The 17,974-nt window shown below is 47.9% G+C and overlaps 1 protein-coding gene and 1 long non-coding RNA gene across 2 annotated transcripts in view; one reads left to right on the plus strand and one right to left on the minus strand.

Annotated features, from left to right (window-relative positions):
- Positions 1-16,837, minus strand: part of ZBTB34 (zinc finger and BTB domain containing 34) — a 35,758-nt gene extending 18,921 nt beyond the window's left edge. The window contains exon 1 of the mRNA XM_019728602.3: positions 16,456-16,837. Coding sequence (XP_019584161.1) covers positions 16,456-16,487 — 32 coding nt within the window. The 5' untranslated portion in view covers positions 16,488-16,837. The remainder of the gene's footprint in view (positions 1-16,455) is intronic.
- LOC141571189 (uncharacterized) lies at positions 168-8,872 on the plus strand. The gene is made up of 3 exons (XR_012495947.2): positions 168-305; positions 2,889-3,096; positions 8,556-8,872. It is a non-coding gene; the product is annotated as an uncharacterized LOC141571189 (long non-coding RNA).
- Positions 16,838-17,974: the final 1,137 nt, after the last annotated feature.

Here is a 17,974-nt window from a genome sequence, read left to right on the forward strand (position 1 = left end):
GCCCCCGGAAGCGCTTCCCAGTCCCGCCCCCTCGGCGCCAGCGCTTCCGGGCAGGCACGGACCGGGAGCGTGGCGCTGCGGAGTGGGCGTCTTGCCGGGGCTCCGGGTCCCGGGTCCCGCCTCAGGCGCGTCCCGGGGCCTCGCCGCGGACGACTGGGAGAGCGGCAGCCTTGGTGCCGACTCCGGGAGGGAGTGACAACGGCTTCGCTCTCCAAGCCTCCCGCCCGCGGTCTCTTCGGCGCCCCCTGCTGGCGGGAGGAGGGCTCCGCAGCGGGGCGCACCCCGGGGCTCCTGGAGCGCAATGGGTGAGAGGCCAAGACACTTCACCCTGGGTCACCCGGGCCTGCGCTCAGCCCTCCTCTTCTGAGTCCCTCGCTCCCATAGCCGGTCAGGCACCTGCCTTTCACCCGAGCTGCGCCTGGCTTGGCAGCTGAAGGCCGTAAGGTGTAGTGGTTAGGAACATGTACCTGGGGACCTGCCATACAGGGTTACTTAATGTAAGACCTTGGGCAGATTTTCTCTCCCTCAAAACGGAGATAAAAATTCCGAACTTGAGGTTATAAAACCCCTGTCACAGAACAGGTCTCAAAAAATGTGCATTGCCAGATTCTTAGAGACACCCCAATCTTGACCCTGGGATGGGAGTGGGAACCTTGCCCAGCACTTTAACTCTCCGCTTTTGGCGAATTTAACACCCTTTAAAGAGCTCCCCTTTGCATTTTGGTGGACTCCTCAGTAATTGGCAGAGGTCTATTTTCCTTTTTCTGACTTTGTAATAAAAATAAACTAGGAGTCAAGGACACCAGCAGCTCCTGTTTAAGATATAAAGCTGAGACTTCAGGATGCCACCTCATCTTTGCAAGTAGGAACTTTCTCCAGGATCCATCCAGTAGTCGTCTTCCAATAACAGCTACCATTTGGTAAACACTGTGCAGGGCACTTTGTAGATACTTCATAGACATGACTCCTTTAATACACAACTCCAGGAGGTGGCCATCTGTTATTATCTCCATTTTATCCACGATGGAACTGGAACTCAGAGGGTAAGTCACATACGAGGTGTTATCAAAAAATACGGTGAATGCTGCTGCCAAGTGCCATCCAACGGGAAGGCAGGGATCTTCAATACGGGAAGCAGCACATCGAAACTTAGGAACAGTGTGTGACGTTTCAGTTTGTTCAGTGCAGTCAGCTGGGTGTGGGCTACGGTTGACACAGTTTTACGGTTTTAAAGTGTGCCATAAATCATGTATCACAAACAATGCATTAACATAAAATGGGCAGACGGTTTCATCCTCCATCATGACAACACTCCATGTCACCTATTGCTTCTGATATGCTGGTATGGCAGTTTCTGTCACATAAAAACATTAGGGTGAGGGACGGCCGGTTAGGTCAGTTGGTTAGAGTGCAGTGCTCTTAACAAGTTGCCGGTTCGATCCCCACGTGGGCCACTGTGAACTGCACCCTCCACAACTAGATTGAAAAAACTGCTTGGCTTGGAGCTGATGGGTCCTGGAAAAACACACTTAAAATAAATAAAAGTTTAAAAAAAAATTACAGTGTGTCTTCATCTACCTTATTCACCGGATCTGGCACCGTGTAACTTCCAGCTCTTCCCCAAAGTCAAAATGACCATGAAAGGTAAACGCTTTGAATTGAATCAGGGCCATGACAACACAAGGAAGGATACTCATGAAAGAGAACTTCCAGAACTGCTTCACAAAGTGGCAAGAGCAATGAGATAAGTGTGTTCAAAGCAAGGGGGAGTACTTTGAGGGGGACTAATAGTAGTATACCTTTTGCTGTAATACTTTTCTTTTAAACATTCACCATATTGTTTGATCACACCTTGTATCTAAAGTCTACACAGCTAAGTGCTGGACTTGGGAGGAGCTCCCCGTCTCTCTGACTCCAGGCAAGAACTTCTTATGGTAATAGAATATTCCGAACACAGAATTTTAGGTAACCAGTTTTTCACTGCAGACTCCTGGGCAGTCTCACTCTAATTACTATTCCTCTTGAGTTGTTTCCTTGAGATCTTTCCCCAAGAGCAAGTTCAGTGAACCCAAGGTCACAGGAATGCATCATCTTGTCAGACCAGGTTTCCTCAGGACCAGCGGGCCGATTCACACACCCACATGAGTGAGTTACTTTGTCTCTACAGACCAGCAGTGGACCTCATCATTTTAATTGAGTTTTGCTAAATCTGTTGGTACGAGGGTCTTCCTGGCTGTAATGCAGTGTTTGTATGTCATTATGGACTATATAGACTAAAATGTTTCTAAGTATTTAACCTTTGTGCCAAGTGTTATTGGTCATCTGTCCATTGGGTATTTCCCTCTTAAATTTCTATTATGCCCCCATCTACTTTGGCCATTAAACTCATATATTTTCCAGTCCCCTGCTCTTGTTGTTTAGCTGATTGTGTCATAATCCCTACCAATGTATTTTAGTTAGAAAATTGTCACTTCTCCACAACTGGGGTGCATGTGTTACTGTTTTCCCATAATCTTTGTGGCATTTTAAATGGTTTAGCCTATCTGAAATCAAGAAGAGTCCAGAGGGTGACATATGGGCCTCATTTTAATTTATTCCACAGTTATCCAGTTTCTCCAGCAGCGTTTATGAAACGATCAAATTCACATTTCCTCGTGCTGGGGTTAACCTTCAATCCAGTCAAGGGGTTTTGCCGTCCATAATGGAGGCCAGCATTTGCGACAGTGATTGCTGGTTTTTGCCAATGTCTGTGTTCTGCGTTCTCTTCTTTTAAGGTACATGGTAGAAACACATCTCCCAGCCTCCCCTCCATGTCACATATTAGATAGTGTGTGAAGTGCTTGTAAAGTGAATTCCTTTCCCTTTCTTTCCTCTTCTCCCCTTTCTAGGACAGTTGTGGCCCGAATCTCCACTTTTCATCTATCCCAGATTCCTGAGCTCTTGGAGCGTCGAGATAGCCAGGTTATCGGATCCCAGCGTCTCCTTCGCCATAGGAAGCCCTTGCTGCCAGAGCCAAGCTATGCTATACGGCTCTGGCCCGCTTTGGCAAAACTTATTGTCTGTGTTGGCACCTGTCGGAGTCTTTACAGGACACATGTAAGTCATGAGTATCCCTTCAACAAAACCATTCTGTGAATTATGTGGGGTTTCCTCACTCATGCTCCCCTCACCGGGATCTACCTGGTGTGTCCCTACCACCTGCCTCACCACCTGAGTATTCTGGACCAGCAGGGGGAGTCCGTCTCTCCAAACAGTCCCAAGATGCCCACTGATTTCTAGAACATCGCCATGGGTCAGGGTTCCTCCCAGCTAGCCACCTCTGCCTTCCCACAGTCGGGACTGAGCAGTAAAGTGCTGTGGCTAAGAGGTTCGGCAGATATCAGTCCCAGTGCCCTCTCAGCCACACAAGGGCTTGATCTGATCTGGGGCAAGACAATCACCAAGCTTTGGCCTCCTCGTCCGTGTAGAGGGTGATGGCTCCCACCTTGGTGGGTAAATAAGATAATATACTAATGCTTCCAGCATGGCGTACTCAATAATTACGCTTGGTCAGCAAGAAAGCAAGAGAAAAAAGATGGCTCCAAGAGCCCGACCCATTTCCATGAGGCCTTTTCTCACTTCCGGAGAGATGGCTTCCTCTAGCCGCTCCCCGTCTCACCTGCCCAGCTCACTCATTGCCAATCTAGTCAGTGGGTTCAACTTGTCCAGGGTGCTCTTTGCACCGGCTTCCCTCTGACCCGAGTCCTGCCGACACCCACTGGGCCCTAGAGCTGCCTCTGGAGTCCTTGCCCGCTGTCATTTTCTTCCCGGCTTGCTCTCTCCTGGTGTCCCGCTGATTCTCCAACACTGCCCCTGGCAAATGACTTTGCTGGCACTCTACTTCTGCTTTGTAGTTAACTGCAATGGTAATTAATTACCTGTACAATTATGAGTTTAATATCTGTGTTCTCCACCACGAGCCTGTAAACTCCAAATGAGACCTTGTCTGACTTCTTTCCTGCTATTTCCCCAGTGCTTGGTACTCAGTAAATATTTGTTGAATTAATAGATAAGGAGTGATTACCTGTTTTTGCTTCTAAGTCTATATTCCTTGAAGGCAAGGGCTGTTTAATCCATTTTCTCTGCGCTCTGCAGAGAACCTGCTACTGAATGGGCAGCAGTAAGTATTTGCTGAGTGAAACAAAGAATGAATAAATGACGGAACTGAGAGAATGAACCCCCATTTCTCTTCTGCTTTTACTTGCATCATGCCTTACGACCGAGTCTCCCCATCTGTGTAAACGGTCTCTTGGACCTGACCAGCCCCTCTCTTGAAGCTTTCCTTGACCCGTAAGGATGATAGGTGAGAAGAGAAAGCCCTTTCACGTTTGTAAGGAATTCTCATTTGAAAAATGAGTTTTTCAGGACATAAGCCTGGATTGTCTCTAACCCCAGTTCCTGCAGAGGACATACCAACCTGGTCAAAAATGCTGGCTACACTTCAGGAGAGGGTACACAAATACATCCAGGGCCACTTTTTTGGCCCAGTGCATTTTCCTCTCTATTTTCATCAAAGCCATGAGCCGCAAAGTTTCATACTGACACTCATACATACTGTGGTAGGCAGTGTTGTATTGGTTAAGAGAATGGAGGGATCCTTGGGGTTGCTTTGGGTGAATGACTTAATCTTTTTTACTTCTTACTCATCTGAAAATGGGGCCTAGTATTACTGAATTTCCTCTTTTAATAAAGGATGTGTTCTTGTCACATTTAAACATTCTTGGAACCAGAAGACATTTTACAATCAATGAATAAATTAGTCTGGTTGTGTTTTTTGCCCCAAACATGGTCAACAAATCCAGAGTGTGTCTCAGAATCAATGGCATTCTCGAAAGATAGGTCTTAAAGTGGACTGTTGTAACCCACATTTTCTCATAGGCAGATGTTTAACTAAAGTCAGTAAAGTGAAGACATCTGCAAAGATCTAGCCTGGTTTAAAAAGGTGACAGTGCTCTAAGTGTTATAAACCCGGCATGAACCGACCAGGCATGCCTTGGATTTCAATGGAGCGTGCATTCACACCGTCACGTGTGTTTAATGTAAAGGCAACAACCTGTCCGTCAAACATTAGACCAGAAACATTGCTCGCCTTCACTCAGAAGTCAGAGGGCTTTGCAGGATGACTTTGATGACTAAGACTTTTAAAAAGATGCCTGGGGAGACAGAACCTTTTTCCCTTAAGTAAATTTCCCTAGAGCAAGTAGTTCCATTGGTCTTAGACGTGACTTCAGTACTCTCTTGAGTCAGGAGCTGGTTAAAAATAAAGTCATGGCATCTGATTGTTTGAAAGCCTCACTAAAAGGTTTTGAATATGAGGATGAGGGGAGAGGGTGCCTCTTTAATCTCTTTTCCTGCTAGTCCCTTAGTCCTTCCCTCCTTACGACAGAATCAGAATGGAGAGGAGCCCTTTGGGAACAGTCCCCAGAGAGCTGTGGGATGGTTCCAGGCATTGTGGAGGAGGGAGGAGAGTCCATCTTTGTTTCTTTTTCTTTTGATCAACTTCATGTCATGAGGTGTAATGAGTTTTGGGCAATGTAAACATTTGTGAACCAGCACCGTGACCTTTGCTTTTGTGACTATTGCTGAGCGTGAATGAGGCGCTCCGCGGGGGACTCCCAGAGTCCCAGGGCAGCTCCTCTTGCTTGTTCATGCTGCACAACTCAGTGACAGAGGGAGTCCCCACGGGAGAGGTGAGACCACCATGCTCAAAGCAGATCAGCTGGGCAATGCCGGAGAGACCTCGTCATGATATTACGGTTGCATATTTTGTCATTTAACGAGTGCCAATTACGTGCCAAGCATTGCTCTAGGTGCTGGCGACATAGCAGTGGACAGGAAAACAAACTTCACGCCCTTTAGGACCACACATGCTCTTAGGGAAAGAGGCAGAAACTAACAAAATGCATAGTATGTTATATGGGGAGCGGGGCTATGGGAAAATAAATAGGGAAGGGAAAAGGGGAGAAGACAATGCATCACCCAATGACAGAGTCTTATACTAGTTTGAAATTCTTACCTTACTTCTATGTCAGACTAGAGGATACTCAGCTGCAGAGTGAGGAGCGGCTCACGGCACCCACCTTCCTCTTCCTCCCTGCTGACTTGGAGCTGGGGTTTGCCTGAGCCCTGGGTACCTGCTCTGCTCTGATCAGTCCTCTTCTGTTGGGCTCCTCCAGGAGCTGCTCCTCCCCAGCTCCTGTGTCCCCTCTGTCCCTGGTCTCAGCTCTGTTGTCCTGCCCACCATCTCTGGTCCAGAACTGAGCTGGCTTTGTTTTCAGATTCAGTGCTCCCACCATCACTAGGCATTCTTTCCCCATTCGTTTTTCCAAGACGGGGCCACACGGTAAAAACCATGAGACCCTGGGCAAGGTAACCAGACTCTCGGAACCTCGGTTTTCTCATCTGTAAAATGGGCGTGGTAGCAGCACCTGGCCCAGATGGTTGTTATGAGAATCCCATGAGATAATAGATAGAGGTACAGTGGTTTTCAGAGCCTGGCACATAGTGGGTGCTGACTCATCAGGAGCTGCTAACAAGGGAGCGGTGGAACTAATAGAAGCGATGCAGGGGGCAGTATGGCACGGAGGTGCACCCCTGCTTTGTCTCTCCCTCCCCTCCCCCCGCCCGTCACTGTCAGTCTGGCTCCCCTTTCATCAGGAAGCTTAATGCTGTGGCATCTTTGCCTCTGGCCACTTAATGAGAAAAACTCTTCGACTGATCTGCTCCCTCCTTCCCTCCCAATCTGCCTGAAGAGCAGGCTGTTCAAAGGGGAAGACCCCTTCCTTGTCAGTCAAGACTCAAGAAGACTGGGGTATCTTGGCCCTGTCTTCATGTTTAGTGCCCCGGTTTGTAGACACTGTTTTTCTCCTCTCTGAAAATAAGTGGCCTTGCAGAACACCCAGGAGTCGTGGCACTCATCACCTCCCTAGTCAGTGGGTTAACCTTACCCAGGGTGCTCGTTTGCACCGAGAGAATCTCAGTATCTCTGCATGGATCCCTTCTCCGGGCTGGAACCAAAGCACCTTTGTTATTTCCCAGCTTGGAAGCCTGGCTTAGCTGACAATTCACACTGTAACACTTCCTATTTTTTCACCTGCCTCCAGTTCTCACAAGACATTCTGATGAGTGAGTAACCTCCACTGTTCCCCTCGTCCTTGAAGCTCCTTCCTGCTTCCTTCTCCTTGAGCTCCCGGGATTCTGACCAGGTCGGATATGCTCCTCTGCTCTGGCGCCTTAGGCAGACCTTCTAGCCCTGACGTCTTGTTCCCGATGGCTCGACTTCCGTTCAGGCAATAGACTAGGAACACAGTTTCCATGGTCAGAACTCCCTGAACAAAGCTCAGATGCTTAACCTCTCTGAACGTCTGTTTCCTCATCTGTAAAATGGGGACAAGTGTTCTGATCCCAAAGGCTTGTTGGGACCAGCACAGTAAGATAGATAATGACTGTAAAGCACTTTACAAATTGTCTCCTGTATGATGAACACGGGAAAAGCAGTCGCTCATGTGTTCACATTGGGGTTTATTAGGTTGGTGCAGAAGTCACTGCGGTGTTTGCAATGACTCTCGCACCAACCTATCAGGATGCGCCTTACTCTCCTGCTGAGGCTTCTCCATCACAGCCAGCTACCTGGGACCCACACTGAGCCCTGGGCAGCTGCTGGCCTGTCCCGCAGGCATAAGCCGCTTCACACAGGGGCCTTGTCTCGCTGGCTCACAAGTCTTAGAAGTCACCAGCATTTCCTGTTGTCAGGGCTTCCTGTGACAGAGCAGGGACTCTGTCTCATTCCTCACTGTGGTCCTGTGCCAGCACCAAGCTGGGCACAAGGCAAGTGCTCATGTTTCCAAACGAGGAACAGAGGAAGGACAGAAAGGGGTCAGGATCCCACTGGCTCCCACTAGAATGAGGTGGCTCAGAAGTAGGGAATACAGACTCACAGCCTCCTGAGTGGGCAGCATTCCAGCTGCCCTGCCTGCAGGCAGACCATCCCCTACCCTGCCAACCCTCCTTGGTCCTCACCCCACCTTCTCTCAAAACTGCTGCTCACCCTGCCTTTTCCCAGAGCTGAAAAACATGCAGTTTACCTCTAAGAAACGAGCATCATCAGTGCCCCAGGTGCTAAGGGCCACATGTAACTGACGGCGTTCTCTCTCTCAGAGGGAGAGTCCAACCTCTCCTCCATCAACACATCAACAATACTGTCCTAACAAGGTGTTCCAGAAACCCACCCATGGGACAGCCATTCCTTTCAATAAAATGTGTGGTGCTCTTCCTTAAGTTTTTCTGATACTTCAGCCTCTATACCCCCTCCAGTTAAACTTCCTCAGCAGAAATTCCCTCTTGAATCCTAAAGCACACTCCAAAGACAGTTTCAGGGGACTCAGAAACTCAGAAGAACAAATTGGAAGCCAAAGTGTAAGCATGGCCCTTTCTTTGCTCAGTAGAATTCTAGCCATACTGTTGGCTCAAGAATGTCTCCACTCATGCTTTCCCTTGCTCCTGTCACATGCCTATAGATGACAATGCCGTTTCTAGCAGGACGAGGACATGTATGACAATCTCATTCAGAACTGCACTGGTCTGCTGTGGAGTATGCACTCTAATGGAGGCGGAGCCGCAATTTTGGGGACCATCCCATTTAAAGAACAAATGAATTAAAAATGAGCATGGGGAACTACAATGACACAGAATGACACACATGAAGCTCCGTGACAGGACGTTGAGCAAAAGAAGCCAGACACATGGGATTTATAGATGATGTAATACAGAATTGTACACCTGAAATCTATGTAATTTTACTAACAATTGTCACCCCAATAAATTTAATAAAATAAAAAAATAAAAAAAATAAAAAAAGAAGCCAGACACAAGCGTATGTGCTGTTTAATCCCATTGATATAAAGCTCAGAAACAGGCAGAACTAATCTATGGTGGTACCGGTCAGGATAGGTTACTCTTAGAAAGAGCAATGAGGGGAATTTTGAGCCCCATGATTTTTGATCTGGGTACTGGTGACATGGGTACATTCATTTTGTGAAAATTCATTGAGCTCCCCATTTATGATTTGTGCTCTTTTATGCTCGATCATACTTGAGTTATTAAAAAAAAAAAGTGCATGTGGCCAGCAGGAAATCCTGAGGTCCAGGACTGAATCACGCAATGATGATGCAAACTTTTGTGTACATTTCTTTAAGTTTAAACTAACTCACAGCGCGAGGAAAGAACAACACACAGTGCCCCGCTTTCTTGTGTCCATAGGGGTCATTAAACTCTACGGAGAGAATTTCCCTTTCCTTGCCAACGGGGGGGGGGGGGGGGGGGGGGGGGCTCTCATCCAGGTCTCTTCCTTGATCCTGTTGAGAGCTGCTAGAACATGCAGCTGCTGACTGGAGAAAATCTAAGAACATGTAAGTTTCCCTTGAGGCAGATAAGGGTGGTATCTGGGGAGGGGCTCCCAACCACAGATTCTGAGACCACCCTTCCATGTTGCAGAATTTCCCCCAAGTGCCACGCTGATCACAGAACACGCTGCCTCCCAGGCATTCTGTAGAACAAGAAGTTAACTTATATCCTGCCCAAGGCAGGGGGATTTGGGGGGTGTGGACTTCTGAAAGGGGTAGTTTATGACTCTGATGGATTACTTAGAGAAGAAGAAGAGACTTTGTTTTTAAAGATGGCCACGCTAGTCATTTTTCTAAGTTCAGAAATAAAATCCTGCTGAATTATCACTGGCCTCCATTTGCAAAGACGGTGGAGAGACTGGGAGAAGCAGAAGCAGCTTGGCCATGCGAGTGACTGTTGTATGTGATCTGGTTTGAGACCAGGGCTCGGTTCCTGATCTCAGGCTGTGACAGCTGCTCAAGGAAGGGCTGGTGGAGGTGCAGCAGGGTCCCCTCCGTGAGTCAGCACATTTCAGTCCCGATGAGGGGAGCAACTTGAATGGGACAACCTTCAACACCCAGTAATTTCTGAAGCAGTTCCTGGCTTGCGGGTGACTGGTTCAAAGACAAAAATAATCTGCATTTGCTGTGTGATTGAATTTACAAGAGGGACTACACCCAATAATGGGAGAGTTTCATACATGGTCAGCTCTCACCAGAACAAGAATTTGATGTCTCTTATCTCAGTGACTATTCAGGTCTCCCGTCTCACCTTGAAGCTGCCACACCCAAACCTTCCTAAAGACCGCAGAAGACTATTCTGATTTCAACCGAGAAACCTGTTGGGTGCCAGGCGCTGTGCCGTAAGGAGCATAGGAGTGTAATGAACAGACACACTCTTCTGGTCCTCACAGAGCTTAGCAATACGCAAACAAATGATGCCTGCATGCGTGACACACAACCTGAGCTTTATGGGGGCTCTAAGGAAGGACAGATGATAGTGAGACGGGAAGAACAGCGAAGGCTTCTTAGAGGAGGTAGCATGAGAAATGGCCTTTATTCTAGGCGGAACTAATGGGCAGGATTCTGGCAGGAGCAGACGACAAAGTGGGCGTTCTCCGCAGAGGGAACGTCAGTAATACTCAGAGAGAGGGAAGTGGAGTGCAAGTTCAAGGAATATGGGTTTGGGCTGGAGAGTAGCATACGTAGGATGGAGAAATAGTGAAAACAAACCAGGAAGGCAGTCTAAGCCTAGAGTCTGGAGAGTTTGGACCTACTCTGGTAGGAAGGGGGGACCCCCTGGAGGTTTCAGAGCAGCTTGGTGACATGAAGAGTGAGGTTGACAGGTGTATGTAGGATGAAGGGGAGTGGGCGAACAGGCTGGCTCAATAATCTAGGTGAGAGAGAATGAGGCTGGGTGGCGACAGCCACCTTCCAAGGTGTTACAGAACCGGACTCGTGTGTGGGGACGGGGGTCTTCAGATTCCCTGCCAGCTGTCCTTCCCTCATGACCTTCGTGGCGGGAAAAGGGTGAGCATTACCCATTCTTGACGACACTGGTGGAGCAATTTTTGATTTACATGAAAGGAATTGCTAATTGGAGTTTGGATGGCACGCGTGACTGGCGGCTACGTGACCAGAGCTGGAGGCAAAAATCCCATGAAAGAAAAGCAAGCTAAGAAGGAGCCTCTGCAATTCTTGTTCTCTGACGACCGTGCCCAGGCTAACACAGCCCCTCCTTAGGCTGCCAGGAGTCTGAGAGTGTGGCCCCACTCCATCACTGACTTTGAACTGGGCCTGTCTGGGCAGTGGTGACCTCCCTCTGGGCATCCTGGGTGGTTCCACACCCAGGAGACCACGTTGGCCAGGCCAGTATTGGTCGCTCAGCCCATGTCGGGAATGCAGCACCAACCACACATCCTAGGTCACCTCCTTCCATTGGGGTCATCGTCCTGAGCTCTGATCATCACCTACGGAATCAAATCCACACTCCTCAGCCTGGGGCCTGCGGCACTGCGTGATCCTGGCCACCAATGTGGTGTAACTGTCATGAGCTGGGGCTTCAGAGACAGATGACCTAGAATTCTGGTGCTGCCAGAACTTACTGAACTTCTTTGAGCCTCGGTTTTCTCTCGCCTTTCCAGCTGGGTTATAATAAAGATCTAAAGAGGTATCATAGGTGAAGAAGGTAGCACAGAGTCTGGCGTACAGTAAGTGCTCAGTAGTTGATGCCATTACCATGGTAACAACTTGGCCCCCAAACTGTATATACTTCCCAACTGTATTTCCACAGCTCCTTCCATATTTCCCCACCCACCTCCATGTCTTGCTTAATACTTTTCCCTCTGGGTAAGGTTGGCCTCTTCCTCACTCCAACCCACAGTATGCAGGTCAGAATTCCACCCATCCTTTCAGACACTGCTGGCACTAGGCAGGCTTCCTACCCGCCTCCAGCCTTCCTGTTCCTGTGTGAGTCTGTGCTACTTCTCATTGGCATGAGCGAGGGGCCAGTCTTCTCTGCCTCTAGAATGGGAACTCCAGGGGAGCGGGAGTTTTGTTGTATTTATTGCTGTATGTCCTTCACCTAGAACAGCACGTCCTATTAGGCTCTTGTATTGTTTTGGAAAGCACGACGCTGCCTACTAGACAGTGTGCTCTTTGAGGGCCTGTTACTGATTTAGTCTATAGCTTCCATATTGTCCTTGTGAATTCAATGTGCCAATGTGCTGAACTGTGGTGGACAAATAAGAAAAGGGTTCTGCTCGAAACGGGGGATGGGAAAATCCTAGGAGGCAGAACTAGGAATCACTGATCGGGAAGCTTTGCCCTCTTTTGCTTTTTGGGGTGACCCTAACACGTTAACTGAAAACCCAGAAAAGCGGGTGAGATAGAGGGTAGCTATGTGGCCATTACAGGAAATGGCTATAACTTGGGTCTTGGCTTACAGATGAATTAATTAAGCTCAGTGGCTTAGACCATATCCACAGCTAAGCGTGTCGTGGGTAACATCCACAGTTAAGTTGGTTTAAGCAGTGCTCTCTTGAAGTTGATGGTTGTATCTTATTTACAGGTCTGGATTCATAAGGTTTAGCCGTTTATGTGACACAGACAGCAAAGGACCTGTCCTGAAATGTCCATTTCTTTGTTTCCTGGAGTGTTTTTCACAACCTCTGAAGACAGCCAATCACCAACCCAGGGCCAAAGCTAGTGGTCAATACATATTTGGTAAATAAATGAGAGAATGAATGAAAAAAGGGATAGGAAGCTACTTTTTTTTTAGATCCCCCACGTCTGCTTTAATACTTTTCAACTCTGCTTTTTGAAGAATAAATATAAATGCATTTAAGTATTACTGAATTTATAATAGTGTTTCGTGATTTTGAAGTTTTCTTGATCAACTATTACCATGTTGAAGGGGCAGCTCTGCAAAATTTTCTACTACTCAAAGAGTTGACCCTTCTACTTGAAAAGACGCAAACCTAAGATGCTCCTGGAACCACTCCCAGCAGAACTGCTTAACACCTTCTCGGCAGAGCTCCTTGTGTGAGTCACAAGCTCACTGCTGCCCGGTCTCCTTTCAGATAGTCAGAAAAGTCTCATGCCATGCTCCCTCAGAGCTGACTCACAAGAGACCAACTGTTTATATTGCACGTAATCCCCCCAGTTGTCTGGCCCAGATTCTGTTTCCTGACTACAAGATTCTACTGTTACATACAGCTCAGATAGGCACAATCACAATTTGAATGTTGTCCAAAGCCACTCTTGGTCCTTAATCAATTGCCACAAATTTTAGAATTACATGAAGCACCAAATAACATGTAACCATCTGCTTTCGACTGTGCCAAAATCTCACTGAAAATATACTCTCTTCTAGAACAGGCTTCTAGAAGAAATTAACAACAACAAAAATGAGTCACTTTTCTTCACTCTAGGGCTGGTATGTTTCATGAGGAGTGTGGCAATTCAGTTTATTCTGCTTCCAAAGCAAGTTGTCAACTGTGAGTTATTCCACTGATATTTTGGCTGGAGGCAGACACTGACTTTTCTCTACCAGAAATCACTGTTTGCTAAATCCCATTGCCCACTTCTGCCTGACTTTTCTTCTTAAATAAGCCACCACCCAGTATTACAGCTAAGTACTTACTCAGATATAAAATCTTTCATTTGGCTTAGGAAAGAGGACCTATACTTATCTCGAGTTCTCAGCTCACAGTCAATTTCAGCAATTCTTGGAAGATATTCAGTCAGAAGAGGGTACTTCATAAGATTGGTGGGTTCCCATACTGCCTAAGAAGTCTTTGAAGAAGCAACAAGTCCATGGCTGTAACTGGTGGGTAAATATTGAACAGTAAAATCTGCATTTATTATTATTTTTTTAAATTCAGCAGTGTTTATTGACTGAAGGTCAGGACTGTGCCAGGAACGGCCACTTAGAGACAATGAAGACACAGTTCCTGTTTCTGAGGAGCTCACTGTCTAACAGGGGACCTGGGTGTACATGAAGAAGAGATGGGACATATAAAATTACAATACAATGACAAATGCTACAGCAGGACAAAGTTCAAACTGAAATGGTATCACTAAGACTGGTGTGAAGAATTGTCAGAGGTGCTCAGGGAAGAGATTAGTTTTGGAACAACTAAGAAGGAGTTTTCCAGGAAGACAAAGGTTAGGGAGGGTGGATGGGAGAGAAGATGAATATTCTAGCCAGGGGATCATCCATGCGAAGACAGAGAGAACCCCAAGGAGAGCAGCCAGGACCCAAGTGGGGATTGGCAGACAAAAATGAGCACGTAGGCTAACGTCAGGTTGGAGCCCAGGTGCCAAGCTGAGGAGTTAAGTTCCCGTCAGGTGGCTCATGGGAAGTGACAGGATTAGATGTTTAGGAAGGAGGAAGGCCTGGAGCAGTGAAGTGGTAGGAGACACGCTAGGAGTGGGGGCTCTGGTGAGGGAGCGGCGGTCCCAGAGGCTGACGGGAACAGGCAGCCTGCTTTGGGCCCACCAACCCAGAGATAAGCAGGTATTGCTGGTGCCAAGACCCACAACGTCCTGGAGATAAATACGAGGGCAGTGGTCAGGGGGCCCAGATTAGCCCTTGGCCTTTGGAACCCCCCTCTAGATTACATACTTCAAAATTTAAGACTCAGAGCACCAGCAGACAGAGTGGGGATTCCTCTGGACCTTCTGAACCCTGGGGCAAGTAAATCACCAGAAAGCAGAGCCCGGGATTCGGGCCGCCTGGTTTGAATCCTGGCTCTGCCGTCAGTCCCCTTACTAGACAGGAATGGCCCCAGCACCCACCTTGCAGGTGGGGGTGAGGGTGGAGTTAATCCATGAAAGGAAATGGGAGCTCTGCGAAGGAGGGAGCAGGTGGCCGGCCGTACCACGGGAAGTTAAAGCTGCTCTGGTCAGAGGGGTGGGGTGGGGTCATGCTCCTGTTCCCTGCCCATTCCTTGGAGTAGGCCTTGATGGAACTTTTCTACCAGTTTGAAAGTCACTGGGCTCTCCATTCCTGGGTTCATTTCTACATGTATTTCCTGAACCCACGAAGTTCAAGCAGGGTCAGCAGCTGATGCCAGGCCTGGAACGGTCTCTGGATGGAGTCTCTATTTCTCCAGAGAGCAAAGTGCACAACCTACCTACAGGCACCAGAAGGCGAATCCAGCCGAGGTTGGTGCTCCCCAGCATGGGAAGCCATGCTCGGGGCCCTGCAGGTGGAGGGGGACCGCCGGCGAATCTCACCCTCAGACACAGACAGCCCCGCTGGCCCAGCAGTAAGTAAGGGCTTAGAGAGGGGTTTCCCCAAGCAGGGAAAAACATCTCTCCGACAGAATAGGAAGCTGTCATCTTCCTGCCACGTGAGGCGGCCTGGAATAAAATTCTACCCCATGGGACTTTTATAAGAAATAAACGAGTTAATGCACGTTAAGTACTTAGCACATATTAAGCATGCCACGAATCTTCACTTAGAGCTGTTATTTTTGGTCCATAATCCCAATTCTTCTCACACCTATTAAAGTAGGTACGGTGTTCAGTGGGTTGAGTGGGTGTTCAGAGCCCCATAAATACATAGAACTACAGTTAAATTTTTCTTTTTGTCCAAGAAAAATTCTCTGTATCTCCTAAGTGAGTAGACAAAAGATGTTTTACACATCATGACACGCTACAGAAATGAGGTAAAAATTAATCCTTTCTAGTTTGGTTCAAGGTCACTGCTGTCCTTTTAAAGCCTACAATTTCTGTGCCAGATCCTGCAGGAATTTTAGCAGCTTTTACCAACTTGGCATCCGTCCACCATGAGTGAAGGGCTGTGCAGTTGAGGATCTTTTCAGAAAACCCTGAAAAATGAGGTTTTATCACAGCATTGCTGATCCCAAAGTAACAAGATAGGGGTCGTTCTAGAAGCAGCTTGTAGCTTCCATGAATAAATATTAGCTATTAGGCAGACCAGTGTACTCTGGGGAGTAATTGGTATCTTATTAAGTTATAAATATATTTAATGGCTTTAATACTGGTTTCGTATTTTGGAGTGTGAGGAGGAAAAAAACAGACCTCAATCACTGGAGTTTAAGTAAAAAGGCACTATTTTTTATAATATATATTTACCTACAAAAGTGCTTGTGAATTCCGATTTTATAGAGCCTAGACACTCCCTCAAAGGACAGCAGCGATTCTCCTGTAATTGTATCTGGCTACTCGCAGTGGTACGAGAAAGTGGTAGATTATAAAATCAAATTGTTTGGTTTTGATTGAAACTAGTCAAACCAGTTCAGGGAAAAAAAAAACAAAAAAGAAAAATAACTATGAGAAGTCTCTCCCTACTCTCACTCCCCTCCTGGTTTCTCAGTAAGGGCAAAAAATACCACTTGTGCCCACCTTCATTTGCTGAACTCGAAACACAGAACTCTGACCAAGTTTCTTAAAAAAAAAACACAAGATAGAGTTGGAAAGGACAGAATTCCTCTTTCCCTTTCTGCACTGAGAACATACTTACAATCATTTACCAAATAATAAAAGACATCAAGTTCAAGCTTACCTCATTTCCTGTTGCTGACCTAACTGATCCATTGACTGTGGGTAAATTCTAGAGGGTGCAGGCTCCAGGACAGCCAGGCACGGAGACTGTCTCAGGGAAGGCTCCGGGGGTTCGGTGGGAAGTGGTCCCCGAACTGACTGAGGAAATCTACATAAACTGCACAGGTGTCATATGCTCCATCTGCGTGACACCCGTCACATCCCACTCCGCTTCTGTTCCCAAATACACATGAGCCACTTCATCTTTTCCTTCCTCCTGACGGGAAACGCAGTGCTTCTCATCTTCACACCCCAGAGGTCCCGCCCCTATGGAAGTCCTGCTTCCTAGGGGGGCTGGCCTGCTGGTAACTGGGGGCCTCAGCAGGGTGCCCGGGAGGGGTGAGAGTCAGGCTCGGAGGGGTCACCATGCCACAGGGCCTGAGCTGCTCACCCTTGGTCAGGATGGACAGGCCCCACCTTAGAACGAGGCTAGAAATGGTTCTTCTGGACTTCCGCACAAAGAATGGCTCAACTTGCAGAGGCGATCTGTAGTTGGCTTCGAAATCAGCCATGGGGAGGGGGAAAAACCCTCACAACAAACAGTGGTAACAGAAGGTTTGTGTGGGAAGATGGTTAAGTTTGGTCTAAAACAAGCAGTATCTCTGGTAATGAGCTGTTGTTAGGAAATATGTGGGGCCCTCAGTGCCTGCAGCACTTTAAAAAGCACTGCTGCTGTTTCTTGAAGGTTTTTTGTTTTCTTTTTGGGGGGGGTGATGGGGGAAGAGCAAAGTGAGGTGAGGCAGAGACCCACCTAAAGAGCATGAAGGCATAGAGAGAAGTGGAAAACACCAGCCACCTCCTCGTGGTGCAGCCACCACGTCCTGATTTGAATCCCAGTCACTGTCCTGCCCTCGGTAACACACCTGCTGTCTTGGAATCACGGCAGGCTCACGTGTGAAATGAGGAGACAGACCCAAGGCATCAGCCAGGGTCCTGGCATGAAACACGGCACACTCCGCTGGCCTGACTGTGGAGACTTTCATCAAAGGACTATTTACAAAGGGTGTGGGCAGGGTTATGGGGCTCCTGGGAGGACAGTGAAGCCCCAAACAGGGAGTAAGGACAAGGGGTGTGGTTACCAAACCCTTGGGCCCCTGACAGAGGAGCCTAGCCACCGTCAACCCAGGCCTGGCAAGCAGCAGCCAGGGGGGTGAATTCCCCAACTTCTCTCCCCTCTCATCTGCCAAGCTCTTTCCAGCGTGTCTCTGGAAGACCCTGACCAGAAGCCAGAAGGACACATCCACACAGGCCAGCTTCTAGAGCAAAGCACAGGGTGGGGAGGGGATCTAAAGGTGCAAACAGAGAATACCCAGCACACCTAATGGGGCTGGTGGGGGTTAAAATGAGACAATCGTAAGTGCCTGGCACAGCAAAATGGTCACTCACTACCTATTTGATCCGATTATCTATTTGGCATTTGCTAGTAAAAGGCCACAATATACCTTTTATTCTCAGGTGGCAAAAGCCAGAATGAAAACAAA

The sequence above is a fragment of the Rhinolophus sinicus genome, chromosome 16, assembly GCF_057876585.1.
Source record: "Rhinolophus sinicus isolate RSI-liver-muscle chromosome 16, RSI-T2T, whole genome shotgun sequence".
Classification (NCBI taxonomy): domain Eukaryota; kingdom Metazoa; phylum Chordata; class Mammalia; order Chiroptera; family Rhinolophidae; genus Rhinolophus; species Rhinolophus sinicus.